Raw genomic sequence first — 19,806 nt, forward strand, 5'->3', positions numbered from 1 at the left:
GTCCATACGAATGAACAGACTGTACTGATTCATCTAGCAAGCCTCCAAATACCAGTACTTTGGTCTTGGCCCAGGAGACCTGAAGTCCCAAAGGCTTCGCCTCCTCGTGCAGTGCCTCGAGAGTCATCGCCATGCAGAACCTACGGCGACGGCGTGAGGATTACTACTTCATTGGCAAAAACAAGGGTAGTGTCGCTGGTATGCCACAATTCTGCCTCATACCCAGTCCAATAAGTGATGAAAAGTGATGGGGCAAGGACACAGCCCTGCCTCACTACCGTGTTCACTGTAAAGAAGCTGAATATGCCCCCTCCCACTCTTTGTTTCGGGGATGGCAGGGGTGGTGCAGATTCGGGACGTGCCCGCAGAGTTATGCCCGAGATTAATTTGAATTACTACAATGGTACCCAAAATACTGTTAAATAGCGACCCATATCCTGCAGGTGCAAAGAAACTACGAGTAATTTAAGGAGGTGAGTGGGTGTTTTGGGTGTGGACGCTAGTGTGTGTGTGTGTGTGTGTGTGTGTGTGTGTGTGTGTGTGTGTGTGTGTGTGAATGGAGATTCTTTAATAGGCAGATGAATGAACGCACATCCGTTTATTTGTTTGTTTGTATGTACGTATGTGTTCTTTGTGTGTGTGTGTGTGTGTGTGTGTGTGTGTGTGTGTGTGTGTGTGTGTGTGTGTGTGTGTGTGTGTGTGTGTGCTTCAGGAAGTGTATCATGGGCAGTCAATGTAAAGTACCTATCAAGAATCCGTGCATTAATGAGGAAGGGAAAGCCTGGTAGGGAAAGCCTCTTGACTCAAGTGTTTGCAGTGACGTCACGTGTGCTTTCCATTTTCTTACAAGGAAATAGTTGCTCCCTTCCCATTACTTACACCGAATCACGTTTTCTATGGCATGTTTCTGTATCCGGCTCTCTTGGGGGTGTGAGCGGGATGGCGCGCGTGGGTGGTGGCAGGGCGGGCGGTGATTGCGGGGGCGTTGGCATCGTAGGCAACACGACGTATGGTGATGAAAAGGCGTAGACTGATGAAAACTGAGGCGATATATTTCTCTGCCCGCTTAACGAGGGCACCTGAGGAATGCTTATGAATGAAAGGGAAAATTATATCCCTTACTGACACGACTTTCTAAAGGGATGCAAGATGTGACTGCTCTGAGGCTGTTGTATATAAGGTCAATGCTCCTTGATATGAACTGCAATACCCATACACGTGTTGGGAAATCCTTAATTAAATGTAGTTGACGGCGTTTGTTTAATTTGACAACTAAATTATAAACGAAGCGTGTTGCCCTAAAAAGTTACGATCGGAGTATTATCTTTACCATAGAAAGTTGTGTTCGTTTTAAATCGCAAAGTGAAAAGTTGTATAAAGAAAGGAGAGGGACAGATACCCAGTGCATTCATCAGAAGCTGTCGGGTCATTCATTATCGGATAAAAAAAAAAAAAAAGAGTGCCAGCGCCGGAAGATCACATCCTCCCAAGATCTCGTTACCCACCGGTTGTGCAAACGGGAGTCAGGATATAATAGAGAAAAGAAAGGGTGGGCCGTGTGACGGGCGCGGGGCGTGGCATCTCCTCGCTCCGCCCCAAATGACCAGGTGGGAGGGGCGCCGAGCCAGCAGCCTTTTAAAGGGGGCGGCGTTGCGCGCATGGCTCAGTGGTCGCCCAGCAATGGTCGTGCGGGAGAAGGTGGTGCTGGTGTTGAGATTACTGTGCGTCACGCCGGCCGTCACCGTGATCTGAGCAGCCATGGAGCACAAGGGCCTCGACCCCACCAACGTGTATTGAGCGTCCCCTCCCACCGGGCCTCCCGCTCGTCCTCCCATCCGTCTTCACCACTACTGACGACGACACTGTACCTTCTTGCCTCGCATTGGCCACCAGCACGTCACCGCCTAGTTACCTTCACCACACGCAGCTACACGCTCCATTTACCATGAGTTTCGCTCTGGATCCCCTCGACCCCACGGGTATATACTGATGGAGGAGCGGACAGTTCAGTCCCAGCCATGGCCTTGCGCACTTCCCCAGCGCTCTTGGCCCTGCTGGCTCTTCATGCCATATTGGTTCACCCCTCCCTGGCCCTCCTCCAGATCCTCCAGGATAGTAACATCGTCGATGAGAATAACCTGGAGGAGGGGATGCCCCAGCCCCTCTCCCTCACCGACGCAGTGTACCTCTTCCAGCGTCTTCAGGAGGAGAGGCAGAATAGCCATACAGAGGACTACACAGACCATCATGGGGACCCGAGGCTCATAGGCATCACTGACGGCGGTCTCTACAGGGGCGGTGAGTGTCACTCAGGGTCAATACTCCCTCCACCTTCACTTTGCGTCACCAACCTCCTCACTCTACTATTCCTCATTTCTTACTATATTATTGTGTGTCTGACTTCTTCTTCTGTCTTTGGATACACTGTCTACTATTGCTCTAGGAACAACATTTTAGCAGATAAGCTTGTTTTAGGCCAAGTAACGGGGCCGCCCCACCTGGCTTGCTGCCGTGCTGGCGTTGAAATCTCCCGTGTTGAAGGGCCAGCCACCAGACGTTGCCGCGGTGTCATTGGCCACGGCACTCCTGCTCAACACTCACCTCACGTAGGCTGCTTGGCTTGCCCAATTCTTTCCGTCCCCAAGGGAAGTGCCGCGAAACACTAAACAAACAAACGTCGGTGTGAGTAACTTGAGATTTACAAACACATCCGCTCGGCAATAGTGAAGGGGAAGTGAGGCATGCCAACAATGGTGCCTTCCCTGGTAACTCAGCGCCGCATACCCGCAGCGAGGCTGATGCACGGGCCTGGCACCCCGCAGGGCCACCACTCTCCCATGCCACTGGCGGGACGTGAGCTCAACATTACAAACTGGTTGCCGGCATTTTTTTTTTTTTTTGCGCCTCATCCACCTGACTCGAGATCTTTCTCCTCTTCCGCGTCTTGCCCGCCCACGCCAGCGGTGACCCCTCCCCCCCCCGCCCCTTCCCGCCTCTCCCCTCTGCCCGACCCGGTTCATTCATCCTTTCTTTCTCTCTCTCTCTCTCTCTCTCTCTCTCTCTCTCTCTCTCTCTCTCTCTCTCTCTCTCTCTCTCTCTCTCTCTCTCTCTCTCGCTATGTGTGTGTGTGTGTGTCCTTTACTACTGAACCCCACACACACACCTTCGTGGTACGGTGGATAACGTGCTCGACTGTCATCCGGTAGACTGAAGTTCAAGTCTTGCTCGTTCCCCCCCAAAATCCGCTGACATAAGCTGCCACTGTCCCCCTTCGAGCGAGGAGACGAGGCCTGTGGCGTGTGAGGTCCCAGCCGTATCCATAGATCGGTCCGATAATCTCTAGAGAGCTGCTTCCGGTCTGGCAATCATGAGTCCAGCACGTGATCAGACCATGGGTGAATCGTTTGCAACAGGAACTCCCTTCAGCATGAGCGTCAGTTCTTTAAAACATTCTCTAACCTTTACGAAGCGTCTGCAGCCTCTTCCGCAGCCTAAGAAGCCGTTGTCTGTTGAGTGACTAGCAAGAAAAAAGCTAAACATTAAATAATCATAAATAAAAAGACGTCTATAATGAAAACAATTTCCTGTTATAGAATATTTATACACCGCAAGTTAATAAGTAGATAAAGAGCGAAAATTCTACACTAAAATGCTAATGGTTCAGGCTTTTTTTGTGCATGCGTGGTAATACTGTACACGGGATAGGAAAAGGTGGCAAATCTAAGCATGCGAAAAGTGCGAATTCAGGAAATGATATTGTTTTTGTTGCTTAAGGTGAGGCGGGGCGTCGATAATACGTGTGTTGAAAGTGTTGATCAGGGAAAAACTCTTGTACGCTGAAGGACCTTGGACGCACAGAGCTGCCAGACGAACCTTGCAATTCCCAGCTGTTTACACGCTTTCCCGAGAGTCTCTTTGATCTACTGTGTGTTTATGTAATGTTATGAGGTGCTTTGCTTTGCGTCCTTCACTTCAGAGGTCGCATGCAGGGCCGGGTGGCTGGCTGGCCCTGGCGCGGCGTGCATGGCCCAGCTCTGAGTGGGTTTTGAAGGTCTGAGGAAGTGTCTGAAGGACTGACTGACTCGTTGCTCGATTTTTTTCTCAATCTTTCTGGACAGCTTCAATATCCCAGGAGTTAGGGTGGGTTTCTTTGGAAAGAGAGAGAGAGAGAGAGAGAGAGAGAGAGAGAGAGAGAGAGAGAGAGAGAGAGAGAGAGAGAGACGTACACACACACACACACACACACACACACACACACACACACACACACACACACACACACACACACACACCAACTATTATATATTAACACCGATAATATAAAACAAAAACAAAAGCCAATCGTCCACATAAGTAAAATTACGTCCACGACCAAAATAGAAAGTCGTAAAGAGTATATTTAGAGAGACTGATTCTGACCTCACTTCCGGAGCCGTCTTGAGTCTTGTTCTGGCGCATCATAGCACGCAGAGGCAGAGGAAGCATAGGGAAGAGAAAGCATAGGGAAGAACAAGCATACGAAGTCCCTATCACACGGAGGCGACGCGCGACCGACCAGCAGGTGCAGACTTTAACGCGCACACATAGCTTCGTTTTTTATGCTCTGCGGTGGACTGACTATCTCGCCCGATCCTTCAGACACATTGTTTCCGGATTCTTTTCAGCTTCGTCCTCGCTGGCCGGGGAAGAAAATGATTTGCCAGTTTTCATTTCTCGATTATTTTTTACTTGTCTGTCTGTCGCTATGTATGTCCGTTTCTCTGTTTGGTTCATATTCTTAAACGTGGGCTCCCATAACGTCTATTTTCTAATGCCACAGGGAAGATTAACCGGGTTTTCATGGGTGGTTTTCCAGCTCAGGGTGCAGAGGGCGTGTAAAACTATCACTAGAGTCACAACACAGTCCATGGCAAGCCCGGAAACTTCTACCACGAGAGGCTTTTCTAACAGGCGCACTGAGGGGCCGGGAGGTTTAAAAATATGGGTTTTTATATCGATATGCTGGAAGTCTTCGTAAAGCAGCATCCTTGAAAAATGAGGCACAGCGAGGAAAGTGGAAAAAAATGACATGGCAGTTCTTTTTCCTATTATTTTTACTTGTCTATCGTTATGTATGTCTATTTTTCCGTCTCTGGCTATCGATTTGTAGCCACGGTTCTTCGTAAAGCAAGATCCTTAGAAGTGAAGCTCAGTAATTATGAGAAACACTTAGGGGGAACACTTTCATTTCTCCTCCTTCTCTCTCTTCTTCCTCCTCCTCCTCCTCCTCCTCCCATGCTTTCCTCATCTTCCTTTTCATTCTCTCTCTCCATCTCCTTCTTCTATCTCTATTTTTCTTCATATTTCTTCTTCTTCTTCTTCTTCTTCTTCTCCTTTTCCGTTAAGAGGTACTTCTAGGCGTATAGACCGAAGTATATGAACACGTTAGCGAGCTCCTAATGGCGTGTAAGTCCTAAATGTTCCTCTCCATTATTTTTTCCCCGCTTCTTCGTCCTGACCAAGCGGAGTGGTAAAACAGAAGCTGGTGTCCTTGGTGGCCTGGAATGTTATTGAAAACCTCCGACTGCCATCCCCACTCGGCCAGCCAGCCACTCCCCGGCAACGAACGAACACCTTGAAGCCATTTCCTTACTCTTTGTCTCCCAGAGTTAACTTTTATGTTGAGTCTGCATTATATTCCGTTACTTGAATCCGCTCGCACACGCACACGCACACACACACACACACACACACACACACACACACACACACACACACACACACACACACACACATTCACCAAACCTTCCCCCCTCTCTCTCTCTCCTGTTCTAAAAGGTCCATTGTTTAATACCTCAACAGCCTCAAGTCCCCCAACAATTACAAGATGAATTTATGTAATGTAATTCGACCAGCAAGACGGAATGCTTTCAAGTTTTCGCTTCTCTGTCTATGTATGTGAAGGACTGTGTCAATTTTTGCGTCTCGAGTGGGTGTTCAAATTACTGGCTGGTTCACTTTCAACTGTAGATCAAATTCTGGCTATTATTCAAAGTCTTGCTATCGATTCACCCACAATATGCAACGTTCTTCATTATGCTCTACTTATAATATACACACACTCTCTCTCTATCTCTATCTGTCTATCTCTCTCATTCTGGCTATTATCTATAACTTCTTGCTATACCGACTCACACACCAAATGCAAGAGTTTTTTTTTTATGTTCTGGTTAAAACATTCTCTCTCTCTCTCTCTCTCTCTCTCTCTCTCTCTCTCTCTCTCTCTCTCTCTCTCTCTCTCTCTCTCTCTCTCTCTCTCTCTCTCTCTCTCTCTCTCTCTCTCTCAGACCTTGGCTATACAACAAGAGGGTCATACCGTGCACCCCCTGACCCTCCCGAAGGCCCTCTCTCTCGCCCATTCTACCCCTTACACAGATACCTACTTTCGCCTCTCACCCCTTCACTCGACTCCTACACCCCTCGCCGTTTCCCCGCTCACTTCCAGACCATTAAGGTATCCCCCCTATGCAACGTTCTGCATAGCCAAATGCCTCTCCATAGAAGTATCCCCCCCTATGCAACGTTCTGCCTAGCCAAATGCCTCTCACTTTATTTAGATCCGCCTAGCCAAATGCTTCTCCATAAAAGTATCTCCCCTACGCAGCATTCTGCCTAGCCAAATGCCTCTCACTTTATTTACATCCACTCTCACGCTTCCCTTCCTGGACGGTCACCAACAGCCGGTCAACGGGACAATGTATGCTTTTCAGAGGCCTTGTTCGGTAAATAAGTTCTTACGGTGATGGATTAGTGAAGAGTGTTGACGTATATGTAAAGGCCTACGTAAGTGTGATGATGCAAGGCGCCATTTCGACATATATATGATAGCTGCTGTCGCTTCAGGCATTATTAAAGACTTCCGTGCTAAGTTTGGCAGTGTGTTCTTATTCTTATTATAGGATATAGATGTTGGTTTACACATCTGTGACGCTCGTCTTTGCGGCATATCGATCTATCTATATCTATCTATACATACATACATACATACGGAGAGATAGATAGATAGATAGATTAGTTGAAACTCGTCGAGGAAGAAGACAGGAAGCGTATCCATCGTTATTTAATTCAAAGAGGCACTCGTACACATTTATGGACGAAGCAGGAAGCGGAAGGGACGAAGAAGGGTAGAACGAGACTGACGAGGATATATCAGGACCTTTGCTCTTTAACTCAGCGGCTCCTCTCGCACTTCGAAGAGAAACTCGCATGAAAAATCTGACTGGCGGGTGGTGTGTGTCTGCACGGTGTCTGCCATCCAGCATACAGATATTACGAAGCTTCAATATCTCGCTTGATGTTTGCATGTCAAGGTAATACGCCTATGATAAACATTGTCTTCCCTCCTCCTCCGTTTGAAGGATTCTGTGCGACTTGCTTCCGCGATCGATTTGTAAGGACAACTTGTTAGACACCAACGCCTTTATGACTGACTACGACCCTCACACGCCCGTAGCCTCCCCCCCCCAACACACACCGCGAGGCCGCTTCCCCTCCTTTCCCTTCACTTACCCCCACGCTAGACTCCCAGCACCTTTCCCTTGGCCGCTCACCAAGACAGGTGGGCAGCTTCATCATCATCTGTGACCCATAAAGGCTACCCACGGGGCTTTCTCGGTGACGCCCCTGATAGTGACCTTAGGCCTTGTGGGATAATGGCGAAGTCCCCGATTAAATGTGCTGGAGGATCCCGTCCGTCTGATAGTGTCCCTCTCATGTACCCCGCTGTCCTTCGCGGGATAGAATGCTGGTTTAGATAAGCGGTAGCGAACCTCTATTGCCGAGGGGACAAGGATCAGGAAGGGAGGGAGGGAGAGAGAGGGAAGAGGAAGGCCTGACGTCATGCTAGAGAGCGTGGGAGGGAGATGACTGTCTTGGAATACTTTCACTTACACACACACACACACACACACTAAACAGCACCTCCCCACACCCACCCACACACACTAAACAGCACCCTCCCCACACACACATACACATAGGGAGCTTGAATAACTATACATAAAAGCAAGCTGTATAAGCCACAACAATTTCATTTTCAACGATACCCCCCAAAATAAGTCTTGCGGCGTCCGGCACCTCCCAGCAACTTGCAATAAATGCCAACAATAGTAAGGCAACCAGAAGCTGACCCGGGTAGTGGAGGGTCAGGAGGGACCACTGGGGAGGGGGACGTTCCGTTAATAAGGCGACTTCGACCCCGAAATAACGAAGCTCGCGCGTTGAGAGGAGACACAAGACTGGCTGGAGAAACAACGTTAGATTTGTTTTATATCTGCGTCACGTAAGCTTCTCACTACGGCATTCAAACAGGTAGTCGCAAAAAAGAACGAGCATCCCTCCAAGTCGGTGTTTAAGGACAAGGAATAAAACCTGCAAGAAAAAAAAGAGAGGAAGAAAAAAACACAGAGATAATTGGAAGCTTTACCTTGACAGTTAGGCGAATGCAAGAATGTCAGCGGGAGACTTTATCTTAAGATCTGCCGAGAAAGACGATGCAGGAAGCGCATTTTGTGTGTGTGTGTGTGTGTGTGTGTGTGAGAGAGAGAGAGAGAGGGAAAGAGAGATAACATTGAATAGCTATATACATCCATCCATCCAGCCGATCTCCCTTTACTGAAAATCGAATCCCTGTCTTTCCAGAGCTCATGGTCTACCTTCCAGTCACATTCCTTCTTCCGACATTTGCCTTCCGATCTCGTTACTCAATGGCTGGGAAGAAGAAATCTGGCTGGCTGAGCTTCCTGTGGGGCAAGAGTCAGTACCGGTCATTCGGAGGCAGCGACGGATACCTGCTGGACATCCGCGGCCCGGTCGACAAGGTTCTGAGCAATCAAGTGCGTTACGACCCCGACCTCGCAGAGTATCGGACCAATGGGTGAGCGGCTAGGCCAGTGGTACTCAGGGCCGTATTTTAAAACATTTCGTCGCCCAAGTTCACATATTTGACATGGCTTTCGTAGGAGCTGTAGGCCTTTCCAGGGGTAGTTTTATGACCCTGGTGGTAGTTTGACCCTTCTTCTGTGCCATGAACCTTAAAAAACATTCATGAAAAACAGATTGAGCCCCTCTTTGACCTTTAGAAATAGTTGATGTGAGAAGCGATGGTGTCTTAAAATACAGCCCTTAGTCTTTCTCGTTCATCGGACCCTTGAATATGATAAGCTTTCCCCCTCTTGAACACTGAGTCGTATACTAGGCAAATCCATTTCTGTATCTCACTGTACAGGCATAACAATAGCTACTTTAGTATGTATACAGAGACACACGTATGGTATAACTAATCCTGTGTTTCTTTCTACCCTCAACAGAGACTTTGGGCCGCTGTTGTCTCGCCTGGACGCTTACTTTCATTATCTAAAAGTCCACGATGATGACTGTCGCATGAGGACCATCTGTCAACTGGCTCGCGACCCCGCCACCTACTCTCCGCTCTCCCATCTGGTGCTGTCCGCCCTAAAGTGAGTACTGTTCGTCCCTCTGTCACTGCCTGCCTGCTGTCTGTCTAGCCTGAAGTGAAGAAAAAGTCGCTTGTCTGAGTGTGCCTGTATGTGTGTGAAGGATGAAGAAAACGCGAAGAGGAATTGGAAGAAAGATTAGTTAGGAAGTTGAAGAAGAACATAAGGAGTCTGCAAGAAGGAAAGGAAAGGAAGAGCAAGAAACAGCACAGTGAGAAAGAGATAGCGAAAGCCGGGGACTGGTGGGGGCAAGAGAGAGAGAGAGAGAGAGAGAGAGAGAGAGAGAGAGAGAGAGAGAGAGAGAGAGAGAGGGGTGCAGGGCAGGTTAGGAGGGGATGAGGTGGAGCGGGTGGAAGGGGCGGAGGAGTGGAGGTACAGGGGTGGAGTGGGGAAGCGTGTTCACCTTGAGCGTGGCAATCAAACTACAGGCAAGTGGGTGCATCAGTCAGTGTGTCAGTCAGGGATTAAGTCGATCGGTAGCTGGAGCGTGTGGTCGTGAAGGTGATTTTGTTGCTGGACCTTCTGGATGTCCCCAATGCTAAGAAATAGGCTACTCTCTCTCTCTCTCTCTATCTATCTATTTATCTATCTATCTGTCTCTATCTTAACCCCTTCCTCTCTTCAGGTGTTTAGACGTCCTGAATTCTCAAACATAAACAAGAGCTTAGTAATATCAGGCTTAATAAAAAATGAGAAAAAAGCTATTCTCTCTCTCTCTCTCTCTCTCTCTCTCTCTCTCTCTATCTATCTATCTATCTATCTATCTATCTATCTATCTATATGTCTCTATCTTAACCCCTCCCTCTTCCGGTGTTAAGACTTTCTGAGCTCCCAAACAAACACAAGAGCTTAGTAATATCTTTTTTATGCACCAACTGAGAAGAAAAATGCTTACTCTCTCCCTCTCTATCTATCTATCTCTATCTTAACCCCTTCCTCTCTTCCGGTGTTAAAACTTCCTGGGCTCCCAAACAAACACAAGAGCTTAGTAATATTTAGCTTGGTAATATCTTCTTTATGCCCCAAATGATAAGAAAAAAGCTACCCTCTCTCTATCTATCTCTACCTTACCTCCCTCTTCCGGTGTTAAGACTTCCTAGATTCCCAAACAACCACAAAAGATTAGCAATATCTCACTCCCTTAGCTTAGCATCTCCACTAGACAACTATTGCGCAACGTCCACCGCCCCTTTCTTCGTGCCCTCTCTGCCCTCCTCCTCCTTGCCTCTCTGTCCGGTCCCCTTCCCTCCTTCCTCCCCCTTGCTCTAATTTCTGGTTATCCCGTTCTTCTTTCATCACTGTCTATTTACAGCAATACCGTTGTGTTTTTCTGTACGTTCTCCTCTCATCCTGTCTCCTTTTTTTTCGTTTCCTCTCCGTCCTAGCAATGTTTTCTTTTTTTGGGGTGGTGGTGGTTTTGGGGAGTCCAGTCCAGCGTACCATTGTTATGTAAGAAGATACGTAGTTGTGTGTGTGTGTGTGTGTGTGTGTGTGTGTGTGATACGGCCATGTGTTGGTGGGATACTGCACTGCCAGATAATCGTTTGAGGTGTGGGCCGAGGAGCATCTTTGGACACGCCCTGCACTCGCTTGATCTGCCCCGGGTGTTACTGTGAATAATACCAAGCATCCAGTCTACGTAATGACCGGCTGTCGAGGGGATAACCAGAGCCTGCTTATGAGTTATCAGCCGATGGTTATTACTGGGAGCTGGAATGACTGGCTGATGGTGTTGACGGAAGTGAGACAGATGCACTGGGCACTGGGTTCGAGAGAGAGCCTAACAATTTTCTCAAAGACATATCTCTCAACCTTGAGTCTGAAAGGTACATAAAAGTCCTTTGAAGCTTGATCCTGGACCCAGTTTCTCCACGCCTCCCACAGGTTTTCTATCCCTTCAGGCACCTGTGTTCCGTAACTTAACTTTGTACGCGTGGACTTGATATGTTTCAGCGCTAGTTATTCAACGCGTGCTTCCTCCTCACATCCAGTAACTCAAGTGTCGGATAAGTGTATATCTAAACGAGTGAATCATGACTTCCACAAACACATCGACTACTTGCATGCTTGCTTAGACGTATCTTAAGAAAAAAAAGTGAAGGTCGTCTGAGCCGGTCGGTCTTGTCAGGGTCGGGAGGCGGCGGGAAGCGGGGCGGCGGCTGAGAGGCGAGGGATGGAGACAAACATTCATTAGATTCTGATTGTCCTTGGCGTGAAAATTACATGAACATCCTTTATCATGCAAAGTTAATACCAGTGGAAGGCAGTATGAACATGCCGGGGAAGGTTTTCATTCACTCAGCCAGCAGGAAGGTGAAAGGAAGAGGAAGGGCGATCATTTCCGCTGTTGCCTTCACCGCTAGTCTGTGCACGTGCTTGGAAATTAATTGGCGTGTTTGGAACGTTATTTTATAAGCCACCGCGGCGAACCAGGACCCGAATAGCTACTTGGCGCCGAATACCACAAGGTTAGATCCCGATATTCAATGCACCAGTTGCCATGCGGAAGTTAGAATCAAGATCAATCAAGGGGAATTAAAAAAAAGAATATCCTCCAAGTAGGCGGTGGTCCCATCCCTTAGAAAAGGTATACTAGGGAGGGAAGGGTGGGGAGGGGCTTTCTTTTATCCTGAATACGAGCTCCGGTAGGATATTATGATAAAGGGTGCGAAGAAGAGGTTGCCAGGGAGCGATGGGCAGGGGGTCGCAGACGGTGGCATTAGCAAACAAGCTGACCTTGCCAGTCTGATGCCCCAAGACTTGTACAGAAAGCAGCACACCTCTGACAGGAGCCTGAACGTCGCCAGTCTGGCCGCCCACCACCACCTCTCTATTGCCTCGTGATAGCCGAGTGTGGAGTGCACGTGTACAGTAACAGACCGGTTGATGGATATTTTACACGGTCATTGCATTAGTTGCCGTGGTGCATCCTACAAATGTTTTCTTTATTACTTAGTGTTTGCTTTAATGCTCATGAGAGTTTTTCCCTGGATAATTGTGCGTGCATGTGGCCGAACAGTTTCTTCCATGCTGTTCTTGTCATGCTGTCTTTTCTTTCGTTACACTGAAAATTTGTTCTCCCAATCTATGGAACCACAGCATCCATTGGAGATCTTGATTATTTTCTTCACAATTTGCAGGTTGATATTTACGTAATCATTCCGGATGCCCGTTAGATCAGATGATTGCAGGATTGAGGCATTGCTGACTATTGGATGCAGGTTATCACGTGTTCATGGTTCCCTTTCTCTTGTTGCAGGAGGAGTGAGTCGTTGTCCCGCCCCCCTTCCTACAGCCGGGCGGTGTTCAGGTTCTTCCGCTACTACTGGGCGGCGGAGCGCGGGGCTGAGGGGGAGGACTGCTCCGCCACCTACCGCCACTGTGCAGCGGAGATCGAGGACGTGGTGAACATGAGCGTCCTCAACTTCTGGCAGCGACTCGCCTCTCTCGTCTCCATCAAGCTGAGTGACGAGTGACGATCGCTCGGATGTCTTCCCTCCACCTGGATCTCACCTCCAATCCGGTGAATTTGGATTTTTGTGATTTGAGGTGCTTCTTAGGTGCCTGGCCGACGTCGAAATGCCCTCCTTGACGTCGCCAACCCCAGCTAGATGTTCCCACGAGCCCCTTAATATCCTGTAGTGATGCCTTTGGTCTATTCTTAAACCCCATCCTTCCCGTCGGTGTCTTGAGTGTCCCAATGACGACGGTGTCCTCTCGTTCTCGTCTCCGGTGCCACACTGATGCCGGTACCCCATGGTGCTCCTTCTTACAAGTCTCCTGAAGCTACCAGAATGTTACCAGTCACTCACTAGTGCCTGGAGGGAGCGGGCGGGTGAGCCGGGCCCCCCGCCCCCCCACCACAACTTGTTACCAGCAGTCGCTGCTCCCTTCACTGGCCCCTATTCTCCCCTCTTTTCCCCTCCAGCGTCCCCTGTCTATCGTTCCTTTAGGGTTCCTGCCCAAGTCAGAAGAGATCACCTTAGCCACGGCTGAACCCTAGTTATGTTTCCAAGCCCCGGCGGCCCGGATTATATATACATAGATATTTTAATTTTAAGTGGCTCCAGGCCCTCCCTCCAGCCCCAGGAGGACCCTCGAGCCCACCCTGGATCTCCCCCACCCGGAGAGGTGTTCCCTTTGTGACGTGTTAACCTGTGATATATTAGTTAATTTTTTTGCTATCTGAGTCGCCTGCAGCTGCTGACTTGCCCGGCCCCTTGACCCACCGACCTGACCTTCTGTGATGGCTTCAGATGACCCTTAACCTCAAAATGTTATTCCCAAAGATCTGAAAACAAATCTTAAGTGTATTGCCTTGATGTTAACTGACGTTTAACCACGCCTCCGACGCACACCTCGGCTTGCAAGGATCATCGCCCGTCCCTGTGCTGCCCCCGAGACCTTTACCACCCTGTGACCGGCTCCCTCCTGACCTTACGCACTGACCCAATTCCCTGACACTGCTTCCATGTGACCTCTGACTGACAGGCCAAACAGACCGGCAATACAGCCTCCATGCCACGCCCCCTGACCGCCATGACTCCTGACCCATGACCTTGGTGTTTTCATAGTCACTGACCTTACTCCCTGAGCCCATATTGCTACTGACATTATACTAACCTAAACCCACTGACTGACTGACTTGTGGGTCACTTAAATTACCTGACTTTCATGTAGTGAGTGACTGACCGAGGGTGATGGTTATGGGTTACTTAGACTTACGAATGAAGGATTAAACGACTCTATACTACATTGTCTATCGATGAGTAACTGGCCTATACATGTTTACAGCCTAACACTGAATGAAGCTACTACAGGACTTGTCTACAGAAGCCACACACGGACTGGTAACACTGACTCGTCCCTGTGCCAGAATATTTGAGTTACTGCCTCGCACTCTCACAGACTGAGATGATGATTGAAACATTTATTTTGGCATATGAAAGTAAATTCCTGCTGACTACTGACAACCAGACTAAACCCCAAATTATCTTCACTGACTCTTGACTAACTGACTGACACATAGACGGACATACAGACAAACGGATTAACTGAGTGACTGACTGACTGACCCGGAGACCAAAAGACAGAGACAATAGATAATGACTTACTGACTGATTGACTGAACCAAAGGTAGCGAACAGGTCTCCCAGCTGATCGCCTGCCTGACCCGTTTACTCGGCTAGTGACCTTTCCTCGCCTCGACAATATTGGGGTCACATCTCACTGGTCTGACATAAGTGACTGCAGACGATGACCTCTCAGAGTGACCTCGATTGTGTGTGTGTGTATGTGTGTGTGTGTGTGTGTGTGTGTGTGTGTGTGTGTGTGTGTGTGTGTGTGTGTGTGTGTGTGTGTGTGTGTGTGTGTGTGTGTGTGTGTGTGTGTGTGTGTGTACCCTTTGACCTTTCATTGTTTCAACATACAAGGTGAATATTAGATTTGTTAATTAATGACCCGTATTGCAGAAAATTTAGTACGAGAGAGAGCGAACGAGCTAGAGAGAGAGAGAGAGAGAGAGAGAGAGAGAGAGAGAGAGAGAGAGAGAGAGAGAGAGAGAGAGTAATCTATGACTCGTGTTGACATTAACCACAACAGCTGACACAGACTTACATTATCTTGGGTTGCAAACGTAGTGGTTGAGTTTACCAAATTATTTAACATATGGACAATCCACTTAACTTCTATAGGACACAAGTAACCCCATTTATTTGACTTTACTATTACTGGAGCTTTCAGTAGAATAGGGATAGGGATAGAATAGAGATGTGACTATATAAAGTGTGTATAAAGCATTACTGACTAACTTTGAACCTGACTGACCTTACTGAGACTTGGCATCTGAGCTGACGACGACCCAACGAGCCTCCTGACGTCAGCCCGGACACCACCACGCCCTGAAATGGTGCAGACACATAGAACATTAGACTCACTGACCTTGACAGAACGATAAAAAGGTCTTACATAATCTGCCTGACTAAGACTGGAACGGTAACTATGCGACTACTAGACACGGTGACTGGAGTGTGCTTAATCAGTTCAAACATCTGGCTGAGCTTTTTCTGACAATTAAACAGCTATAGCTACCCTGAGGTGAATGACGAGGATATGTACAAATGTATTTTAATCCTATACTGATTGGACTGCACTTCTACCACATGTATTGACTGAGTGAAGTTTGACGTTCAGTTCGGTCAGTTGCTTGTTGTAGCTGCACTCACCTTACTCTTCCTCCTACTGAATAGTTAAACAGTGTACAAACTTAAAATGACAGACAAGTTTATATAGCAGAGACCTTGTTTATATATTATATACTACGGAGTCCAAATATAAGAAACCCTCCTGAACTGACTTGTATCATTTACTGACATCTTGACGGACATGCAGACGGCGATGGCCAAGTGAATGTACCTGACTGAAAAACCAATTAGGTGAATGGATTTTCGTCACAATGGAAACGGTTTATTATACGTTACCTAACCAGTCACACTCAGTGCCCTTGAAGTCCCACTCACTCAAGATTCCTTAGAGCTTGTGCTTAATACTCTTATACTTATATTTTACCATACGTACCCCCCAAAAATATCATGGAATTTGAATGGTCCCCAGACTAGTAAAAGAAGGCAACTCGTACTCCCATCCCACCCCGAGTTCATACCTGTGTTGGATGTTACTTGGTTAGCTCGCACAATAACCGATCAGGACAAGAGATGCAAGAGTTGATGTTTCTCGACAGGCATGACTTAGACCGCGAAGTGAGACGAGTCATGATGATCAAAGTTGCGTGACATGGGTAGTGAAACGACGGACAAACGGACTGACAAACAAGCCCAACCATACAACCACCACCAACATCAGCAGTATTCAGACAACTACAACTACTGGCAAGGGAAGAAAAAGCCCTCCTGACAATCTCCACTGACAGACCCATTACCTGAGAGCCCCTCCCCCTGACACCCGCCACTTGACAGCATGTTAGTGAAGGACTCTCAACGGCAGCCCCTTCCTTCTTGTGTCGCCGCGGCCCGCACACTAACGACGGCCGGGGCGGTGGAGGAGGAGGGTCGCGGCAGGCAGTATACGGCAGGCGGCTCGGTTTGCTACAACAGGCCGGTGTTAATGGACCTTAGGAACTTGTGCGCATGGATCGGCCGAGTGAAATATCTTAGAATGTCGACTGGAAACTGCACTCACTGATAACTAGACGCTTTTTTGTGTGATTAGTTTTTTTTTTTTATTGAGTGATGTTAGTTATTGTTTTTGTTATTTTTTACAGTTATTATTACTACTAGTATTGAAACACTGTCCTCTTCATCCATTACCATACAGATTATTATTATTATTATTGTTATTATTTTTTATTACTTCATGTTCTCACGATTATCAGTGCCTAGGTCTTGGTTACTTAGGTTGATATTATAAGACACTCGCTCCTCACATCAACTATTTCTAAAGCTCAAAGAGGGGATTAATTGAGTTTTTATGAGTGTTTCTTTAGGTTCACGGTACAGAGGAAGGGTCACACTACCACCAGGGTCATAAAACTACCCCTGGAAATGCCCACAACTCCTACGAAAGCCTTGTCAAATATGTGTTCTTGGGCGGCGGAATGTCTTATAATATAACCTTTAGCCTCGTATTCGGCGATCCTGCAATCTAAGCCTCTAAGGTCCAACGTCCAGGCTTGTACCACGTGTCAAAGTCCCTACGTACTATGTAAATCAAATATAACTTGTTATTTTCAGAGACTATGGATGCTCGGTGTATTTTTGTAGCAGATTAAATATGGCGGGTGTTGTTACTGTAGTGAAGGCAGAGATTGAGGGAGGTGCGGCGGGGGCGTGGCTGTGGACTCGGGCCGGCGGGGAGGGAAGCGGAGGAAAGATGGTCACACTTTTATTTTCCCATAATTGTTGATACAGGATGTAGTCACTGTCTTGATTGTTGTTATTGTTGTTTTAGTTATAGGGAACGAACAGGGCACTCCCGCGATCAGTGCATCACTGATCGCGGGGCACAGTTATCGACAGCCTGGAGCGGACACCAACTGAAGGCCTACCAAGACGGATATTTTCAGTTTTACGTAATCCAAATGGTCCGTTTCCAAGGCTAGATATTTTATGGTATGTGCTGCCCTGAAAACCAGTGTTAGGAAGGGTATTCAGACGAGTCCTCGCTCTGACAGACCCAAAAGGCCAGGGTCACCAGTCTTCAAGTTACCCCGCTTAGGACCATCTGAATCGCTTCCCTCCCCGCCGGTCTGTCTGTCTGTCCGTCCACGCGCCTCGCCGCATCTCCCCACGGCTATGGCTTACACATGACCTGTCTCTCAATAGCGTTAAATAATAGCCGTGTGTGTTGTAAGGTTCTGTTGAGGCGGCGCCCAGAATTGAAGAAAATAAAGATGACATGAGAAAGAAAGGTTGATTTATTTATTTCCCATATGATACAAATACCTAAAGTACATTATGGCAAATTCTCTCTCTCTCTCTCTCTCTCTCTCTCTCAAGTTTCAAAATATTCAATGGCTTTACGAATGCAGACACACCCAAGTTGTTTTTGACGGATGACACGTCCCGAACGAGAACTAATGGCACAGAACTTAAGTGTAAACAAATATATTCAGACTGCACCAAATTTTTCTTCACCAACGTTGTGGCGCGAGGACGGAATAAACTCCCGCCTTCAGTGCAACACGATTGAATCCTTTAACAATAAGCTCGACCGATACTCCCTTCAGCTTACTGTTCACTAAAGTAGAAACGCAAAGTCTGGATGGCATTTGATTCAATTTAACTTCACTTGGGTTTAAGGACAGACCACCTAATCTGGACCATTGGGTCGTTGTGGTCTGAATCAAGGTTGCCAGAGTGTTGTTCTCAGCTTCTCATTTTTCCCGATTTCAGCATATAAACCGTCTCACCCACAAAACTAATGATACCTGTTTATATTCATCGATAAAAGTGTTAATTATAGAGGGTTTTGTGCAGTCATTATGCGTTAGAAATGGGAAAATCTAGTTTGGCGAGTACGATATCGTGGCATTCCTGGTCTGAATATCTATGTAAATCCATGTAAATTCTGTATGTCTGTCTTACTCTCTCTCTCTCTCTCTCTCTCTCTCTCTCTCTCTCTCTCTCTCTCTCTCTCTCTCTCTCTCTCTCTCTCTCTCTCTCTCTCTCTCTCTCTCTCTCTCTCTCTCTCTCTCTCTCTCTCTCTCTCTCTCAAGCGTAGGGTACACATTGTTGCTTATCGGAGGCCAAGTGCTTGCAGCGTACCCATGTCTGTTCCCTGCAACCCTCGTCGCCCGCCGCACCCTCACCTATGCAGCCACCTCGTCCCTGCCTTCCCCAGACGACTGTTGCTCCTTACTCCCCAAACACGCGCTGTTGCTACCATCATCAGGATCACTTACGCTGGAATGACGGGTTTGTATATGATAAGGTGTGTATGTGAAGCGATAGTTAGTTAGATAGATAGATAGATAGGTATATATATAGAGAGAGATATCTTTGACTCATGTGGATATTAACTATTATAAGACTGACATAGCTTAACAGTATCTTGGCACGTTGACCACAACTTATTTCGCTGAATTTATCCCGTGTCAAAAAACTCCCTCATTTCACCTTTTCCTAAATATAATGAACTCTATGGACCTCTAGGCAATATATTTCTCTCCCCATCGCCGCCTGTCTCACTCCATCTTCGCCAACTCGGCCACCGCCTCCTCAAGTCTACTCGATGTCATTGAGCCGGTTTCACAGTCCAACACAGTGTCTTCGTAACAGCCCGAACCAAACTATAGAATCCCATACAATCCAAAATGGTGAGGTCTTCGATGCCACACTAAATACACAAGACTTTTCCTGTAGTTTCATCAAATTTGTGAACTTGAATATAAACACCAGATACTGTATAAGGAAATTTCGAAGGCTCTGGTATTGGTTTGGGAGCTTACTAACCCCTCACGGGGAACTGTGAAACTGGCCCATTGCCCATGCGACCTTGACCATCTCTTTACACATCATTTATCAACACCTTTCTTGCTTATGTTTTCTTTTCCGTGTATAAAGCAGCTCCTCTCGCCAACCTGTTCTGTTCGACGACTCCATCCTCTGAAATGTTACCCACTCCACCCTCGACACATTTCCTGGTTCAGCAAGACACTCCCAACGCAGCCGGAAATACTGAAGATGCTATGGTTGGTATTGTCAGATGCTCCCACCCCTCACACCAACTATTTCCAAAGGCTAAAAAGGAGGTTAATCGAGTTGTAATGAGTGTTCTTTTAGGTTCACGGTACAGA

The 19,806-nt window shown here is 47.5% G+C and overlaps 1 protein-coding gene across 1 annotated transcript; it reads left to right on the forward strand.

Moving 5' to 3' along the window:
- Positions 1-1,545: 1,545 nt before the first annotated feature.
- On the forward strand, positions 1,546-17,918 carry LOC127006953 (uncharacterized). The gene is made up of 4 exons (XM_050877347.1): positions 1,546-2,298; positions 8,680-8,914; positions 9,348-9,497; positions 12,754-17,918. The coding sequence occupies exons 1-4, from the start codon at positions 2,019-2,021 to the stop codon at positions 12,968-12,970; spliced, it is 882 nt and encodes a 293-aa protein (XP_050733304.1). The 5' UTR covers positions 1,546-2,018; the 3' UTR covers positions 12,971-17,918.
- The last annotated feature ends 1,888 nt before the right edge of the window (positions 17,919-19,806 follow it).

The sequence above is a fragment of the Eriocheir sinensis genome, chromosome 34 (genome assembly GCF_024679095.1).
Source record: "Eriocheir sinensis breed Jianghai 21 chromosome 34, ASM2467909v1, whole genome shotgun sequence".
Taxonomy (NCBI): domain Eukaryota; kingdom Metazoa; phylum Arthropoda; class Malacostraca; order Decapoda; family Varunidae; genus Eriocheir; species Eriocheir sinensis.

Excerpts from the sequence above, each read along its gene's own strand:
- LOC127006953 (XM_050877347.1), top strand. The coding sequence starts at position 2,019 with ATGGCCTTGCGCACTTCCCCAGCGCTCTTGGCCCTGCTGGCTCTTCAT. Across the intron at positions 8,915-9,347 it reads GCAGAGTATCGGACCAATGG|AGACTTTGGGCCGCTGTTGT; the intron begins GTGAGCGGCTAG and ends TACCCTCAACAG. Across the intron at positions 9,498-12,753 it reads CTGGTGCTGTCCGCCCTAAA|GAGGAGTGAGTCGTTGTCCC; the intron begins GTGAGTACTGTT and ends CTCTTGTTGCAG.